Below are 27,709 nucleotides of genomic sequence, written 5' to 3'. Positions count from 1 at the left end.
CGTGTGTACGGGCACTTGCACTGTCGTTGCAAAAAAAAAATAATTTTTTTATATGCCCACGTAGGACACGTGGTCAAAAAATGCACTTCGGGCAATGGATTTGCTGCTGAAACACCTACTCTTACAGTCCAGAGGATTACAACAAGGTTGCGGCTTAATAAAAGAACTTGAAAAAAGAGACCACAAAGGAAATGATTCGCTCAAGATTTATTCGTTTGCTTTGAAATGATTTTTCGGTTTTAAAAAATGAGAAGCTCGATTATCATTTGTGGCCTGCGCATAATTGATGCGCAATTATTATGGTATACATATTTACACAAAATACATTTCTATTTACACGAACCGGAGAGAAGTATCAAAGTCCAATCTAACTTTTCTTCGGATTTGTTCTTTCTCCATCGCTTCTTCCTGTTCGTATTGCACTAAGCCACGTGTTTCATAAATTACTGAAATTCACTATTTATATATACTATATATATATTTGCCCGTTCTTCTTTTATATATATTCCAAAAAAGTTCATCATAGCTCTGAAAACGTCGTTCACAAAGCGGTCATAATCCCGAAAGACGAAATTCCCCGACACGGTCAAAAATTCCGACGTTACAAAATAAATTTCTAGAAAATTATGTATTCAACGGACAACAGGATGTTGCGTTAATTTATGACAAATTAAATAAAAGCAAAACGATTTTCAACGAAAACAGCGGTATTTTACATTTCTAATGGCAAGAGGGGCAGACCAAAATTGCAATCAAATATATTTGAAAAATTTAATTAATCGCGCCCCCTTCCTGCGAAAAATGGAGATTCTGAAAGAGGGGGAAATGCAGCTTATACGTAGAAAAATTAAATTTTTAAAATTTATTTAATAATGATTGATCATAATCTTAATTTATTATAAACTCTGCGTTGCAACATCCTGTTGTCCGTTAAATACATGATTTTGTAACGTCGCGATTTCGACCTCGTCTGGACTTTAACCGTGTCGGCTTATCGACATTATGATCCAGACCCGATTCAAAGGTATCAGGCCGCGTAAATATCGGCGGGGCCTAATGCTTGTGTGTGAGGAAGATATTTGGCTGCCCTTTGACGGGGATGAATTAACGGGAGGAAATGCATAGCAATGATGAGTATGAAGAGCTTACACGTCGAAAACGAAGTACTTGTCCTTGGACGAGTCCGAGCACGAGGTGTCGGTCGACAACGCGATGGAGCCGTTCCTGTACAGCGAATTCGGATAATAGTGGTGATGGCGTTCCGTCGCGTTGTCGAACGAAGAGACGGATGCTGCTGCGAAGTCTTTGCTGATTGGTGGATGGATGGTGATTGTGGCACTGCTGATGGATTTGGGGACGAGGACCAGCCTGTGCGGCTGCGATCCCTCTCCGTACACGATCCTCGTGTCTACGGGTTGCCGAACGGTTTCCGGCGACCGGTGATGCGTCGGCAGTCGTTTGCGATCCTCCTTCAGCATCCTGGCCGCCATCACGATCAGAAGTATCAGTATGAAACCTCCGGTGATGGGGACAGCTATGACGGCCGCTTTGAACCACACGTCGTTTTGCTTGTTGGACCGCGGTAATTTGCCACTGGGTGGAACGCCGCCGTGGACGAACAGGTAATCGTCGTTCGAAAAATAACCTGCAATGAAAAAAAAGAGAGATGTATTTAGCCAGGTTGGCGAATGTCCAACTTTGTAGTAAAAAAAACTACTTTTAAGTCGTTGCGTGTGAGCGGAAAATTCACCAACAATTCACCGACATGACAATTCATCACTACGAAAAGTCACCGACAAACAATGAATTGACAAAGTGAGAGTCAGTGAGTGGATAAACTGGTGAGTGAGCAATCAAGTGAGTCAGGGAGTTAGTGAGCAGATAAACAAATGAACGAGTGAATTAGCGGATGAACAAATGAGCTGGTTAATGATCAGGAGAGAAAATTATCGAGTCAGTGAGCGGACAAGTAAAAGGAGTCACTCATAAGCCCAATCACTCACTCGGTGACTCATTTAGTCATTAGCTGTTTGACCCACTTGTTCAAGCACTCGGATAATCACTCACTGGTGACAAGCTGTTGTCGATGAATTTTCCCAGCAATTTTCCGTCGATGAAATTTTCTATCGGTAAATTGCATGGCGGTGAATTTTCGATAAATCTCGTCGTTTTTCCCGGAAACACTAGGTTGAGAGTTTGCTCACCAGTCATGTAGCTTTGATTGAGCCTATGGATCGGACTGCTGTGATGCTGGGCTATGTTGGTGCGCGCATAGTTGCACATGTCCTCGCGGCAGCAAGTCCTGACTGGCACCGAGGAGGTCTTCATCGAAGAGACTTCTTCCTTTGGCGAACATTCCAGGGAAGCTGCCCTCAACACCACCTGTTTCGTTTGCACCATTTCGAGACAGGCGTGCCTGCTACTGCTGATGTAGTCCGAGGCCAGGCTCTCGTCGGTCTCGTACCCGAAGTGATCGGACACGCAAACTCCCAGAGACGACTTGCACATGTAACCCGAGGAAACGCAGGCGGGCAGGTTACAGTAACAGCGCACGTCAGCTGCGTACAACAGAATGAGATACATTTAGCGCAATTACAAATTAAATGGTATTCATTGTTAAAAAAACACAACAATAGAAAATATAGAAATATTTAATAGGACCAGCTAAGCATCGATGTGTTGAGAAATTCTAGTTTACAGCGTTAGTATGAATTCTGGGATACCGGTCAGGGGTATCCGAGGGTCCTGTTCTGGGGGATTTGTATGTTTTAAGACAGCAATCGATCCATAATTCTCAAACACTGAGTCACGGCAATTTAAGGTGCTGTGAGATATTTAAATTTCATCTCAAAAGTGCCTCGAACGGGAAAAACTTTCTGGAGACTACTACAGTGGTTGGTTATGAATGAAAGAAGTTCCGACGACAAAATCGACTATGCATCATTAGATAATGTGAATAAATATCTTTTGGAAATTAAATTGGATCAAATATATAGGGTCTATAAAATCACTGCTTTCTGGGCTCTCTACAGCCCTAACTAAGGTGCCTACGGAGGAAAACGGACTCGTTGTCCATCTTTGAGCAAAGAATGAGTTTGGAGGTGCAATTGATGTCTCGGAAATCGTTGAAAAAAGAGTAGGATAGGGAACCGTTATTGGCTACAGTGATAGTACTGACGTCCCGCTTTTTACTCAAATATGGCGGATGAGACAGCCCGGCGTTTCTAGAAGCTCTAGCTATAGAACTCGATGGAGAAGAAAAAGAAGTCAGTTTGAACATTCACATCATCGGAGGTCATTTATTAATGAAAATGATAGAGTATTTGTTCATTTTTGTAAGCATGGGGTCCATATTCGAAACATGGTAAGACTTCATACAAGGGTAGATAAACATCTTAAGCCCAGAAGCGCGTTTCCGTTCTCATTTCTTCACTAACGAATATGATGGCTAGTTGAACAGAGGAAAGTGCTTTGCCGATGAAGCTCTTTTACCAAAAAAAAAAAGATACTAGAAGCTCTCTCTTTTTGTGGGCGTCTTCAGTCTTTGACGAGGATTTCGCAAATTCTTTCCATCAAGACTTTTCGCAAGTTTCTTATCTTTCTGATGAATGGTTGGGGCTGTAGAATTTTGCATTGAAAACAATCCCAAAGACGAATGTTAAAAGTACTTCGAAAAAAAAAGGAAATGTTTCGCGAGTTTCATTTTTTTTTTCAACTGCCATTTTACATCGACGACGTGAAGATTCCACGCACACTCAAACAAGAAGCAATTTCTGACGTTATAAGTAAGTGTCGCGCGTGTGTGTGCGGTTCAGTCATTCCTCCATTCAATGCGTGGAACTGAATGAAATGAAGGACACGCAATCGATAAAATCACAAAAGACAGCAACTATTACGCGCTGCTCTGCCCAAAGATGGCAGCACCGAGAGACAGAAGAAATTTTATGATCCTGCAAGACGATGTTTCAGACGGAAAACAATGTTTTTCAAAAAATTGAGAACATCACACAGAAATAGAAAAACATACATCCGTTTCAAAAAATTAGAGCATTCTAGAAATTCACGAGGGCAGTTCACGAAATGGCAAAGCTAGAAAGCCCGAATTAAGGGTATGGTTGTATAATTTGTATATATTCCATCTTCTAAGAGGTTCTTCTTGAGCATATCGCCGGCAAAAAATTTGCACATAAAGTAGATTGAATGTTTCTTAGATTGCCAAATTACTTTTTCCTCTTTGTTTAAAAAAAATTAGAACACCTGCGACTGAAAACGGATTATTACACGAATATTTTCATGAAAATTTCATCAATTCGATCGAATTCGTGTTTTATGTACTTCCTCGTTATGTATGTAATCGTAGAATCGTTCAATCTTTGAAATACGGGTAGAAAAACGGGACATTACAGCAAACGCAAAATTACATGAGCATTTGCATATATACACAAGAAACGCAGATTGGATCAAGAATTCGGCAACGTCCATCAAAAACATCATCGATACTTCGATTGTTTCGTGATATCTGATGATTGCACCTGATGCGATCCTACTACGAGATTGCGGAGTCGTGCTAGAAAAAAAGGCTGATCAATTGCAAACCATCTACTATCGGCTCTAAACTAAAATAGCGACGATGGGATTATTGGTTGAGGTCAGATCCAGATCTGTGCCGGAGACATAAATTTAATGTCTTGATGCATCTATCTATCTAGTGAGTGGCATAAAAAACAATAAAAATATAAAAATTGCGCGAGACAAGCAGCGCCACAAGTGATATCAATAGAATCGGGCCGGAAAAATATACTGTATATTCGCTACTCTTCCATTTCTTAAGGCATTTCAATTTATTTCACCATTATGGGACACGATTCGAATTGTTCAGTCTAATAATTATACAATAGAAAGATGAAATTTCTGGGGGTCTTGTTGCAAGAGGGAAAAGCGTCTCTCTTGTTCCACCCCCCCCCCCCAAAAAAATTTTTAATTGCATTTTTTTCTTTTCTTTTCGCAGTTTTGAGCATCAGTCATGATGAATCCCGAGCAGTAGGAGGAAAAAAATTGTTTTCGCATACGCTTTCTTTCCTTAAGTAAGAACCTTCTTCAGTAAGAACTTTCGATTGATCTGCGATCAATTACATTGATTTGCGCCAAAATGAAGAAAACATTGAGGGGGGCTGAAAGTTGCTAGTTGGCCCGTATATGCGGGATTCAAGCTCTTATGTAGGAGCGGGGATGGTGCGTTGCATTGCATATTCATTTATTCATTAATTATTGGGGGAAGGCTCACACCCCCCCCCCCCCCGTAAAATTTGTGATCGGGGGTTAATGTTAATCATGAACTGTGGAGTTTTTTTTTTAATGCTTTTTCATCTACATTCATTTTAATTTGAATTCTGTTAAAAAATTCTGTCTTTAGAATATTTGACTGGTTGGTTTTATGGCCAGGTATACTGCATTCACTGCGCATGCGCGAGTACCAAATGTTTTGTCAGAAATTTCACGTGACCAAAGAAGAAAATGTCTCTTCTGTTCAAAATGTGCCGCTTAATCCCCTTAAAAAAATTACAACTTACGAACGGTGTCCATAATATTCAGAAATAGACAGACTAAAAACATATCGTAGTTCCACTAAAAAACATTATTGCACACCCTACGAAATTTATTTTCTGGAGAGAGGAAGTATATTTCTTTATGCTTTTAATTTTCAGTTAATTGAATAATACTCAATTGAATAACTTTTCAAATCAACAAGTTCTCGTGAAAACGCTTGTTGAGGACTGCATTGACCATATTACCTTCACTAGTTGAGAACATGTCCAAGAGACAGACTCTTTGAAAAACAATTTTTTATATTTTCCGACAAGATATACCATATAGATTATTATTTTTTTCTTTTAACAATATTTCAGGATAGTTTTTAGCATTATCTGTTCTTATCGAACATGCCTCAACAAAAATCATGCAAGCTTAGCATGGCCATGTTACCCTCGCTTTCCTTAGAATTATTATTATTATTATTATTTTACGAGAGTCTTAAGGCTGTCGTGTCTATGACCGAATCAAAACATGTGCCGATTTCATTAGATGAGCAGAGAATACAACTGGATTGTGTGACACGCATTATGAGATTTCTAATACTCAGAACAACTGCTAATCCACCGGACTCAATTTCTTCCATTTAACCATAACACTTGGCTTGAAACACTAATGGTAGTAAGAGCAAAAATATAAAAAAAAACCCACTGTTCTCTAAATCTTCTCTCAAGTGTTGCGATGAAAAAGAAAAACACTGACAGGGTTTTGTGTCTCTCAAGTGTTTATTTTCAGTATGGAAGTGTTATTTCCCCCTTAAAAACAGCTCGTGTTCTGAAAGAAAAATCAAATTGGGACGAATGTAGGAAAAAGGTAAGTCCTCACCACGTAGTGCCATCGCAGCAGAGAGGATTAGATACGACGATAGAAATCCTCACGAACGGGAAATCCACGAGAAGGAAAAAGTATAAATCCTGTCTGCGTCCTGAATTCCAGAAAAATGAAGAGCATAACGAAAAACGAATATCTACGTAAAGCAAACATTGAAGCTTTTCTCTCAATAAAATGTCTCCAAACAAGGGAAGAGCATTCGATTTTGGTCAATGCTGTCCTTGTTGGAAATGGCCGAGATAACGATGATGATAATAAGCTGCTTAAAGTTTCCATCTCTCCCCTATTTAAATATACATTCCAAGTGAAAACTCTTCAACCCACGAGAGATGATCTCGGTCGATTTCGATGGGAATCAGGAAACGTTCCCATGGATCATCCTCGAACGTCATCGATTTTTAATCTGGATGATCCGCTCGTAATGGACGAGGCAGGAAATACATATCTTCTGGGCTCTCTGAATACTTTTGAATTATTCAAAAACAAAAATCTTAAGATCTCAATATTGTTATCGCAAAAACTCCTATTTTGTGATATGGAAATTTAAATCTCCAGTATTTTGGTTTTATTTAAATTTAGCAATTTTCGTTTGCGGTTGGTTCAGGGTAATGTTTTTCCAAAAATGGTCATATCGAATTCTAGTTGGGGATCACAACGGAGTAGGGACTGGGTCTTCAAAAAAACCTTTCACTCACCGCGGGCCAAATTGAAACTTTTCACGAAGCCCGCGGGGCCCCACCAACTATGATTTAAGAAATTAAAATTCTACGAGGGATCATTCAGATACATAATGGCTTATCGTAATGTACAGTTGCGTCTTAACAGAAGAGTGAGCGGGACCCCAAGGCGAATACGGGCGCGGCCGGAACTAGAGCGGAGCGGAGGAGGCAACTGCTCCGGGTGGCAATTTTAGGTGAGAAAAAAACACCATTATAAAATTATCGAATTTTAAAGTTGTGGGAGGCGGCAAAACGCTTTCCCCGGGCGGCTAAATCATGTTTGCCTGTGAGGCGGAAAACAAAAACCTAGTTAAGACCCTGATTAAGGGTCACAAATAATTGAAGACTTTCATTAATCACAATTTTGATTAATTTATTCTATTATTACTCCCTTTACCAATTCTGAAAAAGTTGAAATTGGTGAAAAGTTCTAATAAATAAAAGAAATAGTTTCAGAATTGATTAAAATTCAGAATTTATGAAAGAAATATTTCCATAATTATTTTTTTTCTAAATGGAAATGCAAATTTATAGAATTTATGAAAGAAATTAATGTTGCCGTAAATGCGGCCCCCAAAACGCGGGGCCCGGTGCAATCGCACCTGTCACACACCCCTAAAGGGCGGCGGTTCACCACCATCATGGGCCCAATCTTGAGGGTCCATGATGCTGTTGAGATTGCCCTATCCTAAATTCGTTGATACTGCCTACAACAGGGAGTACGCAAGCCATATTAACAATTTTTCAAGGGGCATTTGGGGCAAGAAATATCGGGAACCACTGAAAGGGATTCACTTTTCCCATTAACTATGAATGCCTATTTTCTTCTTTGAGTTTGATTAGTTCTTATTCATTAGTTCTTATTCAATTTCTTTGTTCTGTTATGACTGAATCCCGAAAGATGGAATGATGCAAATGCAACTCCTACATGTCTTCAATTATTCGCCATCTTCTTCGTCCCGGTTCGATCCAACTAAGAACAATTAAATCGTATCGAACTTATCACGAAACACTAGAGATTCCCCGGTATATATATATATATATGACGCTACATATATAATCTCCATTCTCATCTGAATTCAGCAGACGCTGCAATTTGAAATACATCTCGAATTCAACAGCGATCCGATCCATTTCCGATAACTTTTACTAATCTCAAACACAGGAAAGGCAATATTAAAACCAGCAACGATATAAAATAAAAATTTTATTGCACCTCCAATTAATAAGTTTAAGGATTAAACTTAATCAGTTCGTGTCTTGTATTCAAGGCAACGATATCGGAGGACATTCCGCTTCTGGAACGCAATACATTTCTAATTTCGTACCGGGTTCTCGATCTTAAATCGTACGTACGGTGAGATAATTAATCGATGAAAAAATTTCTATCCAAGTATTGTTCAATTAAGCGATTCCTTGCAATAATTAGCAATAATTTAAAGCGAGAAATTTTCTGTGTACATGACATTATTATAGTTAGAAAGCGAAACATTATTAAAAGAAATAAAATGTTTTGCGTGGGAGGAGAGAGATTTTTAAGAGTTTCTTAATAGTATAGTTATCAAGAAAAGAAAAGAAAAAAACTGATAGAGACCGAAATAGAACTTTTGCAAACAACGAATTACAGTAAGAAAAACTCGGTTATAACGACGCCTCGGCTATAGTGTCAAAACTATGTAACAAAAAAAACTTTCTATACTGCTACCAGAATCACCACATTGGAGTCCCTTCTGTTCACATACAAGGAGGTGATGAGCGGAAGAAAAAGCTGGGGTTTCTCTTCATATCAGTTGAGAGATAAGGGTTAAGGTTTTCACGTGTAAAATTTGGGGAATGAATGAAATTATATGGAATTCAAACATAAGGTATGAAACTGTAGTTTTTTATTTTTTGCGCTCGATTTATGGGCTAAAAAAATATCGGTTACTACATTTTTTCACAACGGGGAACATAAAAACATGTCAACTGATATTTTAGCGCATAAAATTTACACTGGTGTGCAGCACAAAAACAAATAATATCTGATATCATAGAATATTTCGTTCGTTTCTATGCTGCAGACCGATTTGAAACTAACAACTAACTTTCCTAAACAATTACGACAGATACTTTAATTTTGATTTGATAGGTGGCAGCACAAGTTCAATATTCTTGCGATGTATTTTTTTAATATTTTTGTGTCGAAGAGAAATTATATACGCATAAATGTTTTAGAATCAATCGTGTTTAGAATCAATAGGCTTTTTTGCTTACGTTGTTAAAAATTTTTATTTCTGTGTTTATTTGGCCTGAATAACCACGAAAATGATTGCTCCCCCCCTCAAACTTTGTGTGGTGAGGTTGAACTCAATGTTTCTGTGAATTAGTCATTTACCATTGGCTTATTGGGACATTGAAAATGAAAAAAAAAAAAAAAATTGCACTGTAATAATCTTAAAAACTGTAAATAAGTTTTGAAATGTAACGTCACGGACGTTTGACGGAAAACAAAATTTGAGTTGAAACAAAATTTTACATTTAAAAAAATATAATGGAATATTTCTATCTTTATTCCCACGTGAACTTCATCTTCACGTTTTAGCTCCCAAAAATAGTTGCCATGATATTTCGATGTACTTATCCTTATGAGGTTACGCTCATAGTGGAGCGAAGAGGTACGAGTAGGAAGAAAAAATACATAGAGTAAGGGAAGAGATGAGTGTCCGCACATATTAAAAGAGGAAGAGAATAGAGAAAATGACAGGAGGCTTTCTGAAATGTAAGGGCGTGATGATGATGATGATGATGCTACGCAGAAGAGGGAGAGGAAAAAAAGGGGAGAAACACATCAGTCAGCAGATAGTGAAAATCAGCCGATCGAGGTGAAAACAAACATACCTTTTGGTCGCCTCACTATGTGCACGGCCATGTACTTGTGCTCCAAGTCGAGAATTCTTTGGCGAAATGCTCTTTTGGGCAAGCACCCATGCTTTCTTTTAATTTTTCCGAGATGAGCGTGGAGGATGTGATGTGCCATTTGGGGGATACATTGGTAATTCCATTTTCGTACAGATTTTTGTTTTTCCACAAGCTTAAGATGGTTTTTGTTCCAACGATTACCGTTCAGCATGGAAACAAATATATTCTAAACGTATATCTCGGTCTTTGACGTTTTTATCAAGTTCTTCGCATTCCACGTTGCTTACAGCAATCGCAGTATTCCACATTCTTTGAAAAATTCGCGAAAAATTCAAAGATGGAATGGGTGCTTATCTAAATCAGCACCTTCACAAAAAAATTCTCGACTCGGAAATATTATGGCGATTTCTTTTGGGGAACTAAAACGTGAAGAGGAAGTGTATATGCGAATAAAGATGGGAAAAAGTCCCATTACTTTTTAATTTAAAATTTTATTTCGACTCAAATTTTGTTTTCTGTTAAACGTCCAGAGATACGTGACCTTATATTCTAAAACTTATTTACAGTTATTATTACAGTGAGAAAATTTCTTTTTCTGTCACTTTCAATAGTTCACTCACCCAATGAGCATAGGCGGAGATAGACTCGGAAGTCTGGGGGGGGGGGCAAGGTCATTATTGCTGGGGGGGGGGCACGATGATGATGATGTCAATTCCTACACAACATATACATTAGATCTTCCCACTCCCTTTTTGACGTTGGGAGTATCTCCGCCCATGCCAATGAGCCAATGGTAAACAATTACCAATTCCCACAAATATCGATCTCCTAACCACAAAAACAAAGTTTGAAGCATAAAATTGTTGTATTCGGTCTTTTTCAGTCGTAAGTCATTGGGAAATGGGGTCTGCTAATCGAGGACAAATATCGTGTTACATAGTGTAATTTGTGGTCTCCCGAGTGATTGATTCAATAGAAAATAATATTAATGAACCCCTCGCTTCTAACATTGAAGAAAACGCCACGAACGGATGTAACGACACTTTTTCGACGCCCTCGCATTCCTAGAACTCAAGGGGACGTTCGTCTGTTGTTCTACTGTTACCTAATTACAAAAATAAAATATTTACAAGTTTGACACTCCCACTGGGTTATTGGTATGTCCCGTCTACGGGACATTCTCGTATTTTCTAGTTTTTTTCCCCATAAAAAAGTCCTATTTCTTGATGAAGCCTACTTCAATTTATCATTTTCCCTAAAATTGCATAAATTTTTCCACAATATATGGAACTACAAAAACATTGGAAAAATAGATTTTTGTGGTTGTTATGCCGATATGAACGTTTAGAAAGAAAAGCTGTCTCTTCCGGGAATCAAATCTGGGCCCTCTTTCATATCAAGCAAGTGCGCTACCACACCTCAGGGACACAACCTTATTTCCTTTACATGCATTAATAGTGTGCTGCGCTGAGTGGAAACATTGCAGCCTCCCTTAAGGCAGGGGGACACGATGCTGCAAGCGATGCAGGATGCAACTCGATGCGGATTAGTTAAGAAACCTGGAATTCAGGTTTTTAAGCCATCCGTGAAAAATTGCAGGCTGCATCGCTTGCAGTAGCGCACCATCATGGAGTGCGCCGAACTTAATTAAGGGAGGCTGCAACCCGGGTTCTCGATTCCCGAAGGAGCAGTCAAGGCATAACAACCAGACAAATCTTTTTTCAATGTATAACGGGCCGAGAAAATAGCACATCATCTCTCTAAGGGAAATATATTTAACTGAAAAGTATTTCAGTGCATCTAATTATATTTTCATGCTCAAAAGGTTTTGAAAACGACAACCTCAGTTTTAATGACCGCTCGGTTATAACGACAAAGTTTCGCGGAATTGTCGTTATAACTAAGGCCCCTTTCACACGAGGCCCGAGTGAACGTCGTACGGGGATAGCGTTGTTTAATATTAGTATTGTTTTTAAAGTTTAAAAAATTAAAAGATTAAAAATTTAAAAAATAAAAAAATATTTAATTTTAAATATTTAAAAAGAAAAAAATTAAAATCTTAGAATTATATTCGTAATGAACGGCTTATAATTTTGGTCCAGTCAGTGGCAGTTGTTGACAGGTTTTATTGTATAAATTGTAAAGTATGGACAGAAGGCAGTTAAAGTTGCTATATGTCCTTCATCTCAGAAGAAAACGGAGGGATGAACGTACGTGGGTACATCATATATTGATAAACACGGACCTTCATAAGGTGTTTTTAAGAGTATTTATCGCAAATAATTAAAAAAAATTCATCTTTAAAAAGTAGCTAAAGATGCGGACGAATTCGACCCGAATCCGCGTCGTGTGAATAGCTCCGAATAACCTAATTGTTAAAACTTGTACGTGCGGATGCGGAGCCCGCACTTAGGTTTTGACACGTGCGGACCCTCATGAACACTTCGAACGAAATTGCGGGCGAATTTCGCCTCGTCTGAAAGGCTCAGTATATTCCAATTATTAAAACTTCTTCCGGACCCACGTCCGCTCCATGTGAAAGGGCTCTTAGTTTGACTACAAGTATATTTCACTGGTGAAGGTGGTGGTTACGAAACGATCAATTTTCACCAGTGGTCAACATGTGTTTCCAAAACAATCCGATAATTTTGAAAGAAATTTGAATTTAATTTCACACAGAAAAAAAGGTTACAATCCTTCTTCTTTCAAAATGGCAAACGGGGAATGTGCACATCACTTATATTAAGAGCGCGGAATTTTTCCTTCAGACGTGAATTCTAATCAGTCACAACTACTACTAATTTACTACGGAACTGAAAAATATTAATTAGTGATAGTGCACTCGCATCTTCTTCACGGCATTAATTACCAAATGTTGATCAGTAGAATATTCGTCATGGCGAGAGTGAACGAGTAATGCCGAAATTGAAAACCGTTCATCGTCGAAAGAATGGCTCTAATTGGAGGGGTCGGTCTTTTTTTCCAATTCAAAAGCTGCTTATACTTGCACATCGACGCACCTCGGGTTATTCAACGTTATTACAGAATTTGAAGGAAACTTTCGACAATACATACATTCATTATGCTTTCCAAAAGCAGAAAAAGAAATCGAATCTGCGGCTAGAGGCCGATCCAACAACGAATCCATCGAAGAGATGGGCAGAGAGATATAAGAATTCTTATAGAAAGGAAAAAAGGAGAGAATCCGCAGGCAACGGAGCTTCTTCGGAATATAAAAATGCATTTTCTTGGTCACGATTTTTGGTTCATTCGAAGCGCAATCTGGTCGAATACAGGTAGCAAAAGTTTTGCGCCAAAAAAGTTTTCCTTCGTATCGATCCGCGTCTTGAGAGAGGGAAGGATTTTCGACTCTTTTTTTGAGATAGAAAACTTTTTTCTTTTCAGATTTTACTGCTGACCCAATTATATATTAGTATAAACAGTTTTTCGCATGTCGAATAAAGGGATCCATCTTCGGCAGCCATCATTAGTGACCGAAACACATGTCGAATTCGTTCTTGGTTTTCGGTGCTTGTGTATAACAAGGATACCATAACATTATTTTTAATGTCTCGACAAATTTTTCATAAGTATGAGCGATTCTATTCAAAGAAGAAGATGGCGTTTTTTATTACGATTGCACGCTAACGGAAGACAGTTATCACGCAATCTGAAACTTTTATGCTAAAATTAGACTCGAAAAAAGTAATTATCGAGGTGGACTTCTATAAATCACGTCAAATGCGTTACAAACACGTGCACTGATTTTTATAGAAATTAAGAATACATTAACAGCTTCTTCGCATAAAGTTCTCTTCGTCATTTTTATAATGAGATGGGAAAAATTTGTTAAGATCAGGTCTTTTGAAAAAGAAAAAAATCAAAAAGTGCTGATTTTAGACACACGAAAGATGGAAAAAAAGAAAGAAATGGGAAAGGAACGCTCTGATATTGACACTTCAAATATGTTTTGTGCTGTGAATACTTATTAAATCAAAGCGTAACAATTCCTGACTAAATTGGAGTCTAAGGACAAAGCCATATTTCCGGAATTTATGCGCTTCCGCGAGGGCTGGACGAATCGATTGCCCGACATGTCCGGGGAGTGTAAAAATTTCGACCGGGCATGTATTTTTTTCGATCCCGATCGGCAATTAAACACTTCCTTTTTTTTTCATCCGCGATAATATAAATGTTTCTATTATACACATGCGTGAAATTCTACATAAATGTTTTCTTTGGCAGCCATGATGTTAACAAATGTTAACGTATTTTGATGTATTTTCACAATCCTAATATTCAGAAATCTCTGTGCGGTCCTGGGTCATTATAAATAATACAAAAGCGCTCAAAATGGAATTATAACTGCAACTGGGTTGTTCTGGAAAACGTCACTTCCAGCGAAATTTACTTCTTCTGATGCGGGAGAAAAGACACCTCTTAGTATGCATAAAAACGTAAAAAAATATATTTTTCCAAAAAATTAAAAAAAATTATATGGCCCTATATCATACAGTTAAAGCGGACCGGATAAAAATTCTACGATTGATTCTAAAACATTTGTGCGTATTTCTCTTCCCGGAAGAAAAAAAAACCCATCACAAGGTTATGGGACTTCTGCTGCCATCTATCAAATCAAAATTACTTAACTATTTGTCTAAGAAAGTTGGTTGTTGCTTTCAAACCGGTCTGCAGCAGAGAAACAAACAAAATATTCCGTGATAACATGTATTATTTGTATTTGTGCTGCACACCGGTGTAAATTTTATGCGCTAAAATATCGGTTAATACGCTTTTTCAGTTTGCCGCTGAATCACGTTTTGTAAATAACAGTAGAATATAGTAACCTGTATTTTGGCGAATTAAATTTACACCACGGTATGCACTCGCAAAAATAAAAAAAATTATAGTTTTATAGCTTTATTGTTCATTTTCATTCCGCACGTCGGTTTAAAACCAATAACCATTATATTTTAAGAATCATGACAATTAGTTTTAATTTTTTTCAACAGGTGACAGCATAAAGCGGTTTCTCCCATTTATAATAACAAAGTGTAAATATGAAAAATAACAAGTTATTTAGAAAGTTAAGAAATTTTCCTCCCGATGTTTTTTTTCCCCATCGGGGGTCGGAAATTATTTCTCTCATTTATGCCTGTTCGTAAAAAATTGCACTTGATTTTAGCAAAGTAGAAAAAGGTCGAAGAGCACTGAACTTGACCGTTGAAGGCACAGGCTTTTAGTGTCAATAGATACTTTCATTCATTTGCCTTACATTTCGACGTTACAAAATGCTGCTCTCTCAATTTTTTTTTAAGATGTCCCGGTTTTTATCCGTGAATTCGCGTTATGTATTTCGGTTTTATCAGGATTTGTCGCATGAACTGGCCACCCTATCCTAGGCCCGCACCTGCCCAAGTCCGGTCCCGTACCGTAAATCGGCCGTGATTCGACAAGCGAGATGAATTTTGACTTAGCGACTTCTTTTCCGAAGCCACCACCGAGGAAAATTGTAATTAGCAGTTTGACTAATTTTAGAGATTCCTAATTGTGGGAAGTTCGAATTTGATATTGTCTGCTTCGTCACTTAGAAAGAAATTCATAATCACTAAAGAAACGGACGTCCGTTTACAGAGTGTGTCGGATAATCGAGGCTATACAGAATCGACTTTTCTTTCACGAAATCACTGAAAATAAATTCTAGAGAAAGCGAAATAAGTAAGAGAATAGCAAAAAAAAAAACAAAAAAAAAAACGGCGAAAAAAATTCAGAAGTGAATGCAAATTACTAGCAAAAATAACGAGCAAAATAAAAAAATGTAGTGACAGGTAAAAGCTATATATCTATTAGGGGGGAGTTTCTTCTACCTTGGCACTGTACTTGCTCTGCACTGTAGTATCTCTGTACTAACCTCGAAAACCCGCGAGAGGGAAAATATGCCCCATCTGTCTTCTCCTTCAAGGAGTCAAAAGGAGGCTTTTTCCGAACTCAACTATGCACTGTATTATCAACTGGTTCTCGCTCCTTACTCCAGTACAGAATATAACGAACGTAGCGTGGGGCAGTCACGGTTCCCCCCAATGATGAAGTAGCAAACAAAGGTGTAGGGTCAAGGCGGCGAAATCATTAATCACGTGATTCACTAGCAAAAAACTTCGGAGAAAGAAAGAAAACGACGAATATCAAATTTCCGTTGCTTCAAACATTAGTCATCGACTCCAAACAACAAGAAAGCTCTCGTCGAGAGACGGCCAATGCAACCATTGGAATTATACTCGACCCAGAGATTGACGCTATATCACTGCCGAATTTATCCTTTCGTTCTTCACTGAAATTTTTCCACATTACAGTATTTTATAGTTCTGGAATCAACCGCAGAAGTTTTGATCATTTCGAGCGTTCTTCGTGAAACAACTTTGGACGGGGTAAAGTAGTACGAAAACTCCTTCTATACATCCTCTAAGGAAGCGATTCTCAACCGGTGCTCCGCGGAGCCACTCGCAGAAAATAAAATAAATCAGTAAATTTGATGAATGAATAAAAAAACGAGGCCTAAAAGGGTTCCGTATAAATTAAAAACTAAAAAGAGCTCCTCGAGTCAAACAGGGCTCTGTCATCGAAATTATACACTGGATCCGCGATGGAGCTAGTGTAAATGGCTCCGCGATCCAGAAAAGGCTAGAACTGCTGCTCTAAGGCAGAGGTTTGCAAGTGACAAAGGGAGCCATCACAGTTATGGGGGTTGGAACAGGCCCCAGAGAGCTGTGAAAAAAAAATAGAGATGCGAAGAAATACTTTTTTTCAAGTGAAATGTGCAGTGAAAAAGTGTGGCTACATTCAGAATCCAGTAGAGTTGCCCCTGCACTACTTGAATACATAACAAGCATTCCAAAGAAACAAACTTCACGTTAGGTTCACAATACATTACTCTCGGATACAATATGTTGCTACACTCAGAACACCCGTTCCGGCATGCACCAATTCATTATAAATTCTTCCCTAGTGGAATGTTTAGGACAAAGGCGTTTAACCTTTAGAAAGAATGCGGGTCACTTCACTCGTTTGAAAAAGTGACGCGGGTCGCTCAAGTGCTTCGAAACTGTGCCGCAGGTCACTTAATTGATCTGTAAATATGCTGCGTGTCACTTAAGTGATGTGAAACTCCACCGCGGGTCACTAAAGGGATCTTTACAGTTGCTACTGGTAGTTTAAGTGATCTGGAAGTGCACCACTTAGATCATTTTTACAAAATTAGGGTTGAGTTCGCGGGTTACAGCAGATGACTACTACTGCTTAACCGAACATGCACCTCGTACACATTTGTCTACGGAATTTCTAACGAATCGGCACATGCCGGAATGTGTGTTCCAAGTGTATGCTTGGCCCTAACGTATTTATGTTGTCGAGTTGCACTTGTTTCGTGTTCGTGCCGCCATCTGACTGAGTGGGCCATATATGACCCGGGGGCCATGGGTTGAGCATGCATGGCTTAGGACAAAGCGCACAAACTTTTTGGTCCACGGAGCAGATATGGGACGTGGCTACAAATGGCGGGCCAGAAACTATTGTACTTCATGTTGTGTATATATATATATATGTGTGGATTATATTAATACTTTTCTTTTTTTAGAAACACTTTTCACGGGCCGGATTGAATTTACTTTGGCGGGCCGTACACTCCTGGTTTAGGAGGTGCATTTACGGTTAAATAGTGCATGTACAATGCCATTCAGAATATTGAATGACATTATACACGCATAAACTCGAGCCGGGAATTTTCAGACAGTGAAACTGCTGGACATGAAGTCTGCGAAAATGTTGTTTCGAAAGAAACGACGACGTGCCTTTTTATTTCTGGCTCTGAAATATTTTGTTTTGGGACTCATTAAGTTGTCTCAGAAAATCGAATTCGTTCACTTAATCTAATAAGCGTCGTACGACAATGAAAGAGACAAATTTCATTCGTTGGAAAAGACCCGCTTTTTTTCAGAGCAAGAGCGAAACAGCAAATATATATCTTTTTTTTTTAAAATATTATTTCTGATCCTCACGACATTTTCTGCCGCTGGGAATAATTTTCGAAGTCGCCATTTCACGGATTCTTATACATCGTCTCTGTTCCGCTTTAAAAACTTCCAGTTCAGTTTGTTTAATCTCCACCGCCGTCACTCATTCGATTCCAAGAGATTGCGGAGTTTCGAATCGTCCTATTCTACCAGCAAAAACTCAACTCGGTGCGTATATGATGTGCCTGCGGTAACTTTGAAGTTTTCGATAATGAAAACGTGGGCAGTAATACTTATTGAGTGCTCTCAATGTCTGGTAAAAACTTATAAGTGGGATCAAGTCGAATGCGTTTTTAGGAGGAAGAGCCTCAAAAACGCTATCTTTAATCAACTTGTGACCACAAAAAAGAAAAAAGTAGACCATTAGACTAGTTAGTTACGACTTGGGACCGTTATTTATTCTAGAATACAGTCTCAGCCTTTGTAACATTTTAAGTACTAGTTTGAAATATCATATACCTGGTATATATATACAAGTTTATCCTTTATACACCAGGTTTTACCAAACGGTTTTTTTTTTCAAAAGGCTTTCCAAAGAGATTCTACTCCTCCTCTTTCCCCCCCCCCCCATCAAGAATTTTTAGGTTTGTTTTCCGACGAACTCCCTTTTTGATAATTATATCGATGAACTCTTTTTTTTTTTTAACAATTTCATCCGTAAACTCCCATTATCAAGAATTTTTTGGTGAACCCACTTTTGAACAATTTTATCCGTGGATTCCCCTATTTTAGAGATTTCAACCGAATTTTATTTTTGAAACTCCCCATTTTCATGAACTTTCCGGCGAAATATATATTCGACGAAGGTAATATACCCCCCCCCCCCTGAATGTCATAAGCATACTCCTCTATCATAAAGAATTTTTCTGCGAACCCCCCTCTCCCTTTTTAAACAAGAATTTCATCGGCGACTTCTCCTTGCTCCGTCTCCTACCCACCTCGTATGGCGAAAATCCTGCAATCAATCATGTTTTCATCGTCATAATTATCACTGAGCAAGACAGACACAAAACAACCCCGTTTTCATCAACATGTTGAGCACAATTTCTATTAATTTACATTAAAATCAAAATGTCGTTATATCCGACGTTAAATTTCGTTCGCGTAAAAAGCGAAGTTCATTAATATCATTCATGAAGGAAATCCGTAGAGCTGCAGCTTATTGACGTTATATCAGAGGTTGTTTAAGCTTATTTTTTTAAATAAATGCTTTAGGATAATTTTTTACGAGATTTTTCGTAACTCTTAAAAAATTACTCTTTAGGGTAATTTTTTGTAATAAACTGTTAATGCTAATTTTTTCAAATTTATTCATGGACTCGGAATTGCAGGGAAAAACCCATACCATCTTTTAATGGATAATATGCCGTAAATGTTTGTTTATCCGAACGCAAAGTTGTCATTCAAATCAATAGATTCCGTGACGATGGACATAGGAGTTTTGTACTTTTCCTGGCATATAACAGCGATATAAAAGAAGAGCACGGCATGCATTTGTTTGTTTTCGATAACCCTAGACCCAAGAAAAGATCGCAACAAAGGGAACGGACGCCCCCTCCTCGTGACCATCTATTCAGAGGGTTGTCTTTTTCATAGCATGACCCTGCCCGTAGGAAACCACGAATAGCAACAGCAATAGTTCTTCCTACCTTCTTTCTTCTACTGTACTTGAATCTCAAACCGACATGAAAAGGAGAACATGCAGCGGGAGGGCTCCCCCCCCCCTCCAGGAGATCTCTACTTCTCTTTCTTTTGTAAAAGAAATCCATACAAAAGAAAGAGAAGCGTCAGCAAGCACTACAGTACGTATGTACTTCTTTTTCGACGGAGAGAGTTGCTGGCACTTGAGAGTCCAAAAAAGTTCTTTTTATACGTTTGCTCCTTAGAAAGGAGGAGGAACTGGAGGGGCTTGGTTCAATGGTAAATAGAAAGATATGGGCAGGGGGGAACTTCTCTCTCTCTCAAAGGATGCACGGAATTCGTATCCGCGCTGTAGGAAAAAAAAAAAATGTTTATTAGCAAAAAAAACCATTTCAACGTTAATTTCACCCCAAACTGATTGTGTAACAAAGTCCGATATAACGAGAATCTCGATATAATTCGTTATTGTTTGAAGGTAATTCTCAAACAATCAATGTTAAAGATACAAAAAACCATTCTATCACAGCGAATTGGAAATTAAAAGCGTTCGCAATAAGGCCGAGTTTTTGTTTTTACCGGTCGGTTCACGGTAAACAATTTGATCAATTCATATAGATATCGCCGGTACACAATTTTGGATTTAAAAAAAAATTGTATTGTCTCTCTATATTGGTTTTGTTTTAACCGTCAACAGGTCCTCAAGTTATTTCTCCTACTTATTTATTTTTTGCCTGCCCGCTATTTGTACCGGTCCGCAGTTGCGAAAAGGTACAAGAACATTGTTTATGAGTCCAAACACCAATTTGCAGACTAAGAGGCCTGTTCATTCGCAAGAAAACTAGAGCTAAATAATCATAAAGACGATATAATGCAGATAAAGGAGGCTACAATTTATTGCCCAACAGCAAAAAAATAGAAATTTGCTAACAAAGATAAGTCCTTTATAACGACAATTTTTCCCGCGATTGTGAACTCCCGCTACAACGGACTTCTTCTGTATAAGTGAATTTAAGTAGTGCAATTCAATTCCAATCTGTATTATGAACGTCGGATTCCAGGATCTATATCCAGTAGGAAATCCGGGTTATTTTCCTCAGTGACTCCTCTAATGGCATGAGGGCATTGTCAAGTTGCCACCAAAGTGATGCCGGCATTATTAAGGCATTTGCGGAAGGAATAATTAGCTTCCCATTAGACGAAGAGAGAGAGGCCTTCAGTCATTTCAGACCGTCTCCGATCCACCTTCGTAATAATAACGTCCGGATTGACGTAGAAAATGGGCAGCGGCATTACAAACACCGTGCAAATTCACAGCAGATGCAAGTGGAGGAAGGTACACAGTAACCTACACATACAGCAAATGTTAAAGCTGCTGCTCGCTTTCCGTGAAACGAATCAAAATGTCATAAGAGACTACTTTATGGACTACCAGCTGCTGCAGGAGTAAAACCGAGCAGAGACATTGTTATTATTATCAGAACACTGAACGCGTTTACAATCCAATTCTGATTGACTTGCTGGAAATATATTAGGTAATTAAGTTTAAGGCAGTAATTAGGATTGCCAATCCACACCAGTGGACACTCTCATAAATACGTGACATTGAAGAACGAGATCCTCTTGTTAAAAGAAATATAAAAAAAAAATTACGCTCCCCGCGTAATCTGCTTGATCATTTCCCGGACCAAAACTGAAAAATTTCCTTCACTCAATTGTAAAGATTTTCGTGACTTCCTCTGATCAATATGCAAAATTTTTCCTGTGTTTTCCCTGACAAAAATGCAAAAAAATTTCCTGACTTTCAGTTAATCTGTAAGTGATTAATATATCTAACTCGGGATTAATATATAAGTATTACATACAATATTTCTACATCTGATTGGCTTATGGTGGGGGGGGGGGGGTAATAGCTTTACTTCCCCGCCACGTTACGGCCTGAATGTTTTTCATATTTACAGTCAAACAATATCGATATTTATGTAATTACTAATTTCCAATTGCGCAGAGTATTTCACGATATTCTTAAAAGCATTTAATAGAATTGCAGATATAAAGTCTTTTTTTTACCCGGGGCTGGGAAGAAGGGTCCTTTGAAAGAATTCAAGAGGTTTCTGGATCTTGGATAAGTGAACAATCAACTCATTGATTTCCCATTGCTATTTTCCGAATATTATTTTTTAATGTGGCCCGCCGACTTCACGTCATTGGCCCAAAGGGTTCGCCGGAACGCTATAAGTTAGGAACCCTTGGTCTTACCAAGCGCCCGCTGAAACTGACCGACTTTGGTATTGACCATTTTCAGCGAAAACATTCACGATTCATTCGAGTTCAGTGCGCTACATTTCTACAATTCAATCGCGCGCGGATAAGATCGCGAAGTGTAATTGAATTATTACGTGGTCAATGACCACATGCATGCAGGGCCGTCTTAAGCTGGGCTCCCGGGGCAAAGTGATTTTTTTCTGAGCCCCCTACCTAGCGAGAAATGTTTACTTTCTCGTTAGTAGAATTTCTCGAAAATTTTAACCAGATGCGATTATCACGAGGCCCTAACGCACTTGAGGCCGTGTCCGGGTGGGCACATGACTCACTACTCGGCACTGGAGATTTTTGCCCGACTTATAAAAACAAACAATTGATATTTTTTCTATTACCCACCTACAGTCTGATAGAGTGTTGAAGGAAAAAAGAGGGGTGAAAGCCCCAAAGAGAGATGTAAAATGATCACGTGCCATATAAATGATGAGAAGAAGAAAAAAAAAGGAATCCGACTTACCTCTGACACTGGAGATTCCCGTGTGCAAGAAGGACATGAGTAACAGGACAACGTACAACAAACAAGACGCTGTATATTCGCTGGAATTGGAATTAACGGGAGATGACAACAACATCGTTTGCATCAATATGTGATAACTACACAATCGTTATTCAAAAAATAATAAAATGCGAATAAATTAGACGAGAGCCATATCGCCTTTGCTCACGACATTTGCCGCACCATCCAGACCGGATCGCGTGCAACTGTTCCAATGAAAACGAAAAACTTGCATCTCCCGCTTTTCTTCCGAACTCGACTCTGGCTCAAAAGATTTCTCTGTTCCAAAGAATACGTGAATGGAAAGTCGCCAACAGCCGCCAACGACGAATCGCCGCGGCTTCTATTCCCGTGGAAGTAAACTTTTCTCGACACGTGACGTGTTATATCCACAGCACACACACACACAAACAAAACGTGCATGGACGGCTCTCTGTGGCTCCCTCTGCTCCCATTATTTCTCTTAAAACGACGGATGAAAACGAAATCCCGAATGATAACAACACTACAAAAACGATTTTTTCACACTCAAAATTCGTAAGTCGACGCCGCTTATTTTAATCACGGATAATGCTATCATTTGCTGGATATTGTTATCACTTTTGCAAAGAACGGAACGGACCAATAGCATTACATGGAAAAATTTCGTTTGTAGTTATCGGGACTTCGGATAATGTTACCATTTTTTTTACTCTTTTAAAGTTTTTTACGCATTTTGAAGCTGATTTAACCAGATTAATTTATTCCCTGTAAATTATCGTAACCATAGGGCTCGGATTTCTATGTCTTTTTGCATATATATATATATATATATTTCGCTATTTTTGCGTGATAGAGCATATTTTCACAATTTTAAGGCATATTTTGCATGTTTCATAATTTTCGATAGAAAGTTCAGATGGGTCCTTTCGGTTCCTACGAGAGCTCTTAGGGCTAGGATTTTTATGCACTAAAAATTGCACGTCGTTGCTGATCGGTAAAAATATCCTGAAATTCGGGGTTTTCAACCAATCAGCAATGACATTGAGTAGTTTGAGCATAAAAGTACTAGCCTTTCAATGACACTGGTGTCTTCTTATCAAATAAAAAGAATTATTTATTTCAATTTTGTGCTTTTCTAAAGCTATATAACACATTTTCTTAAATACACTAGTTACTGCCGACGACACCCCCCGACACAGTCATACAAAATATTATAAAATTCAATGTGTTTAATCGCATCTCTAATTGTGTGTATCATACGCGTCATACATGAAGGGAGAAATTAAATATTAAAATCGCGTATCAAATCGCTTAGAACTGGCAGAACATTACCACCTTTTGCTAAAAAATCTCCATTACTTACTTTATATTCCTTTGAAGATAAAAGAAAACAACATGAGTGTAAATTATTTTGATGCACAGCCAACAGGCAAAGTACAACAACGGAAATTCCACTGAAATACCTGATACAGTGTATGTGTGTGTGTACCGTATGTCTTTTATTGGTAGATCTGTTCCCAGTGTCGTTTTAAAGCATGGGCCTCAGGTGATAATAAGATTTGGTGCTGTTATTTTTCGAAAAAAAGCATAAAAACTTATAAGCAAGTCCTTTTAGCTAATTAGGGTCCCACAGAATATCACTTTGCCTGAGGTCCACGGTGCTGTTAAGTCTGTCCTGCCCCCCCCCCCCATACCCTCCTTGCTTACAATGCTTACAATGTAATTTACCAACACACACTTCAAAAAATTATTTTTTCGATTTAGCGTCATCTGCAGTTGACACAAAACATTAATTTTTTTTAATTGATGCATATTTTAGCAATATTTTTATTTGTTTTTTGCATGAATTCATGTTGTAAATTATTATTTCAATGAAATCTATAATAAGTGAGCTTGATGGTAGGGAAATTTGTGCATTGTAATATCTGTTAACATAATTTTTTTTATGTTGTTGTAGCAAATAATTTTATTTATTTATTTATTTACAATAACCCCAGAAGGCATGAAATGCACTTAAATTTTAAATTTAATAATTTTCTACGTACCAAAATAAATTAGTTTCGTTTTCTAGCGTCATCTATCTTTGACTTTGAATACTACTTTCTAATTTCACGCGCATGTGAATTTTGGTCATATATTTTTTTCACTTTAAATCGTTGTTTTCCTTCATTATTGTCATATAGATATATTCGTGTCACATATTTTGTCAAACAAATGCGGTTTCTTCTTTTGGTGAATTGCATTCAATCCATTGCGAGTTGCAGTAACCCTCTATTTCCCGTCACTTGACGTTTTTCCATTAATTTTAGCGATACTTGACAACTTTTCAAACTTTTGACAATTTTATTGGCTATGATTAGCAACTTTACATGACTTTGATAATTTTTTTTGGTTATAATTGGCAAACTTAGTTGGCCTTTGAGAATTCTTTTTAGGCTATAATTGGTAATTTTTCATGCTTTTGACCATGTTATTTGGCGATAATCTACGATGTGTCAAATTGATTTTGATTTCCCGTATTTTCATCGAAGAGATATTATCAGTCTTGCTATATATAGATTAGTGTTTCTCAACCTTTCTTAAAACAAGGATCGGTAAAATGTCTGGAACAATTTGTCGAACCACTTATGTCTCGGGTTACGGGACTTTCCTATAATTTCGATTTCTTTTGTATACTTGTCCCGTTTTTTCAATGATACTTATTTGAATATGCAATATTTATTATAGTCGTGAATACACACATGCACAGCGTTTTCATAATAATATAAATTATATTATGATAATTGTGTGACAAAAATTTATGAGTATTCATCTCACATATTTGTCAGGTTTCACGTTTTGCCCACAAATTTTTCGGAATTTTAACCACTACTGGGGTGATTGTTCCTACTACTGACAATCTTTTCTGATGACAATCCACGATGTCCCATATTTTACGGATTATTATTTAAGATCCCATGCAGTTCACCGAATTTTATTTTTCTCAATGAAATATGGTCATCAGATCATTTGAATATTTTTTTTCCCTTTAAATACATTTTTGTTTATTGTGATTTGTAGCAGCGCTTTATTTCCACACCTTCAGCAAATTTTAGCAGTAATCAACAAATTGAATTTAAAGCAATTTATTGCAATTTATTTTGCAAAATTTAGTGATGTCCCGTATTTAGGATCGCACTTTTTTGCATTCCCCTCGATGATGTATGGTGAACTTGAGTATAAAGGTATAATATTATTCGAACTCGTACTATTATTAATAACGTCAATTACACACACACACACACTGGGTGAATAATTTTATCAAGTCCGCGGACCATAGGTTGAGAAATGAGGTTATAGATCATATCGTTACTTTTTTACCGGAACAGCTTTCGCGGGCCGGATGGACCACTTCGGCGGGCAACATTTGACCCGCATATGCACCCCCGCTTTTAAATGATGTTGCTCGATTCACGAAGACTTCTCTATAAGCGATTTTAAAAGTAAAAAAAAAGGAAGAAAGAAAATGTTAAAATGTAGTATTTGAACGCCTTAATTTCCATCAACAACAAATTTACTCTTAATATATGTAAATTGAAGCAGCTATACGTCCATCTATTTTCGGGAAGGTATTTACAGCGGCAATATCGAGACCGATTTCCCTCCACCCCCTTTAAACATCAATTCACTCGAGATCCGAAGACATCGGATAGAACTTTGGTTAACTGTGGGGAGAAGTTCATTATTAGTACCAAAATGAATAACGCTCATTATTGGAGCAACGAACGCATCAACATATAAATTGGTCTCCCCACAGATAGATTGGAGGGGAAAACCTTTTTGTTTCCTGAGTGGAGAATCGCGGTCTAGATGAGGTAGCTTAGGAATTTCCTCATTAAGGAGGCGCAGAAATCACTGCGGAAACAGAAATTTCCGAAATATTGCACCAAAAATTAACAATTCATCCAAAAAATCGGGTGTTCGTGGGATCAGAGTCGTATTTACAGGAAAGCTTAGCGGGCTGTAGCGCCACGTTCGGAGGGGCGGCAAATTTGAAGAATGCGGGGGGGGGGGGGAAGTCATAAAAATTTGTAGGATGGAAGAACGTGGCAAAATTTTTATAGCTCACAAACGGTGCTGCTGTAGTGGTCGAGCGGTCATAGTGACGAACTCACGTCGCGAGGTCCCGGGTTTGAACCCCACCGTCACCACAGTGGTGGTTGGATGAAGTAGGTTTTCTGTGGTTCCCAAGTTCGAGGCGCGAATGCGAGCCGATCTCCCCTTTAAAAAGTCTCGCCACAGAGAGCAGCAGACCCACAAACAGTACAAATGTAATTCAATCATAACACATCACTCACTTCACTTTTGACATACAGATGGCAGCACTGGGAAATCAAACACAACACTACATGAGCACTCAGACTGTTAGGTGTACACACACAGTTACACTTCCGGCACAACTCACTAGGTAGTAAATCGCCCATAGATGGTGATAGACCTGAGCTGTGCTCGGTTTGAAAGAAAGCTCACAAACGGTAAAACTATAAATTTTCTTCTGCTTAGAGAGTGACGGACTAGGTAAGTAATTGACCAAAGGAATGATCCAGAAAGTTTGCAACCACGAGAGTGACCAAAAGACAGACCCAGACAGCCAAGAACCAGGTCAGTGAGCGATTAAAAGAATGACCTAGAAGGTTTGAAAGCATGTGAGTGACCAAAAAACTGTGTGTAAGCATGTGAGTTACCTAAAGAGTGGCTTGGAGATAGAGGTGTGTTTACAGGGGTGACGGCTAAGCGGGCAAATTTGAGGAATGAATGGGCAAGAAAATTAGGCTAACGAACACGACGTGTGATGGCTCGGTCTATATCCTACAGGAAGAAAATGGGACTAGAATGTGTGTGTGTGTGGGAGGAGGAGGAGGGTGGCAAAAGCGTAAATCCCCGCCTCTGCATGGGATGAAACAGGAAGAAAAAAAGAAAAGCTAATCAAAAAAACTGACGAAGATGATCCTTTTGTCTGTTGCAGTATTAATACTTGTGTCAACGAAACAAAAGAAAAGTGCGAATCCCTCGGAATCATCTTCCCGCGAATATACGATACACGAGAAACAGCAAACAATACGGAAACGGCCAATATCCTCGCACCGACGGGTTTCATCAAACAGAGATCACAAGCGTGTGTATTACTG

At 38.3% G+C, this 27,709-nt stretch overlaps 1 protein-coding gene across 1 annotated transcript; it reads right to left on the bottom strand.

The window, feature by feature from the left end:
* Window positions 1–195: 195 nt before the first annotated feature.
* Window positions 196–22,877, bottom strand: LOC149088290 (BMP and activin membrane-bound inhibitor homolog). The gene is made up of 3 exons (XM_089246449.1): window positions 22,521–22,877; window positions 2,205–2,558; window positions 196–1,645 (listed from the first exon to the last, which is right to left on the bottom strand). Exons 1-3 carry the CDS (start codon window positions 22,642–22,644, stop codon window positions 1,146–1,148), a joined length of 978 nt encoding a protein of 325 aa, XP_089102575.1. The 5' UTR covers window positions 22,645–22,877; the 3' UTR covers window positions 196–1,145.
* Window positions 22,878–27,709: the final 4,832 nt, after the last annotated feature.

The sequence above is a fragment of the Pholcus phalangioides genome, unplaced genomic scaffold, assembly GCF_987345545.1.
Source record: "Pholcus phalangioides strain wild (caught in Gottingen) unplaced genomic scaffold, Ppha-v1.0 ptg000003l_1, whole genome shotgun sequence".
In the NCBI taxonomy this organism is placed as follows: domain Eukaryota; kingdom Metazoa; phylum Arthropoda; class Arachnida; order Araneae; family Pholcidae; genus Pholcus; species Pholcus phalangioides.
Note: the sequence above shows the minus strand (reverse complement) of the source record. Positions and strands in the feature narration are given on the sequence as shown.

Coding starts and splice junctions, on each gene's coding strand:
- LOC149088290 (XM_089246449.1), bottom strand. CDS start 22,644: ATGCAAACGATGTTGTTGTCATCTCCCGTTAATTCCAATTCCAGCGAA. Junction 2,559..22,520: donor GGGAATCTCCAGTGTCAGAG/GTAAGTCGGATT, acceptor TGTTGTACGCAG/CTGACGTGCGCTGTTACTGT. Junction 1,646..2,204: donor CAATCAAAGCTACATGACTG/GTGAGCAAACTC, acceptor TTTTCATTGCAG/GTTATTTTTCGAACGACGAT.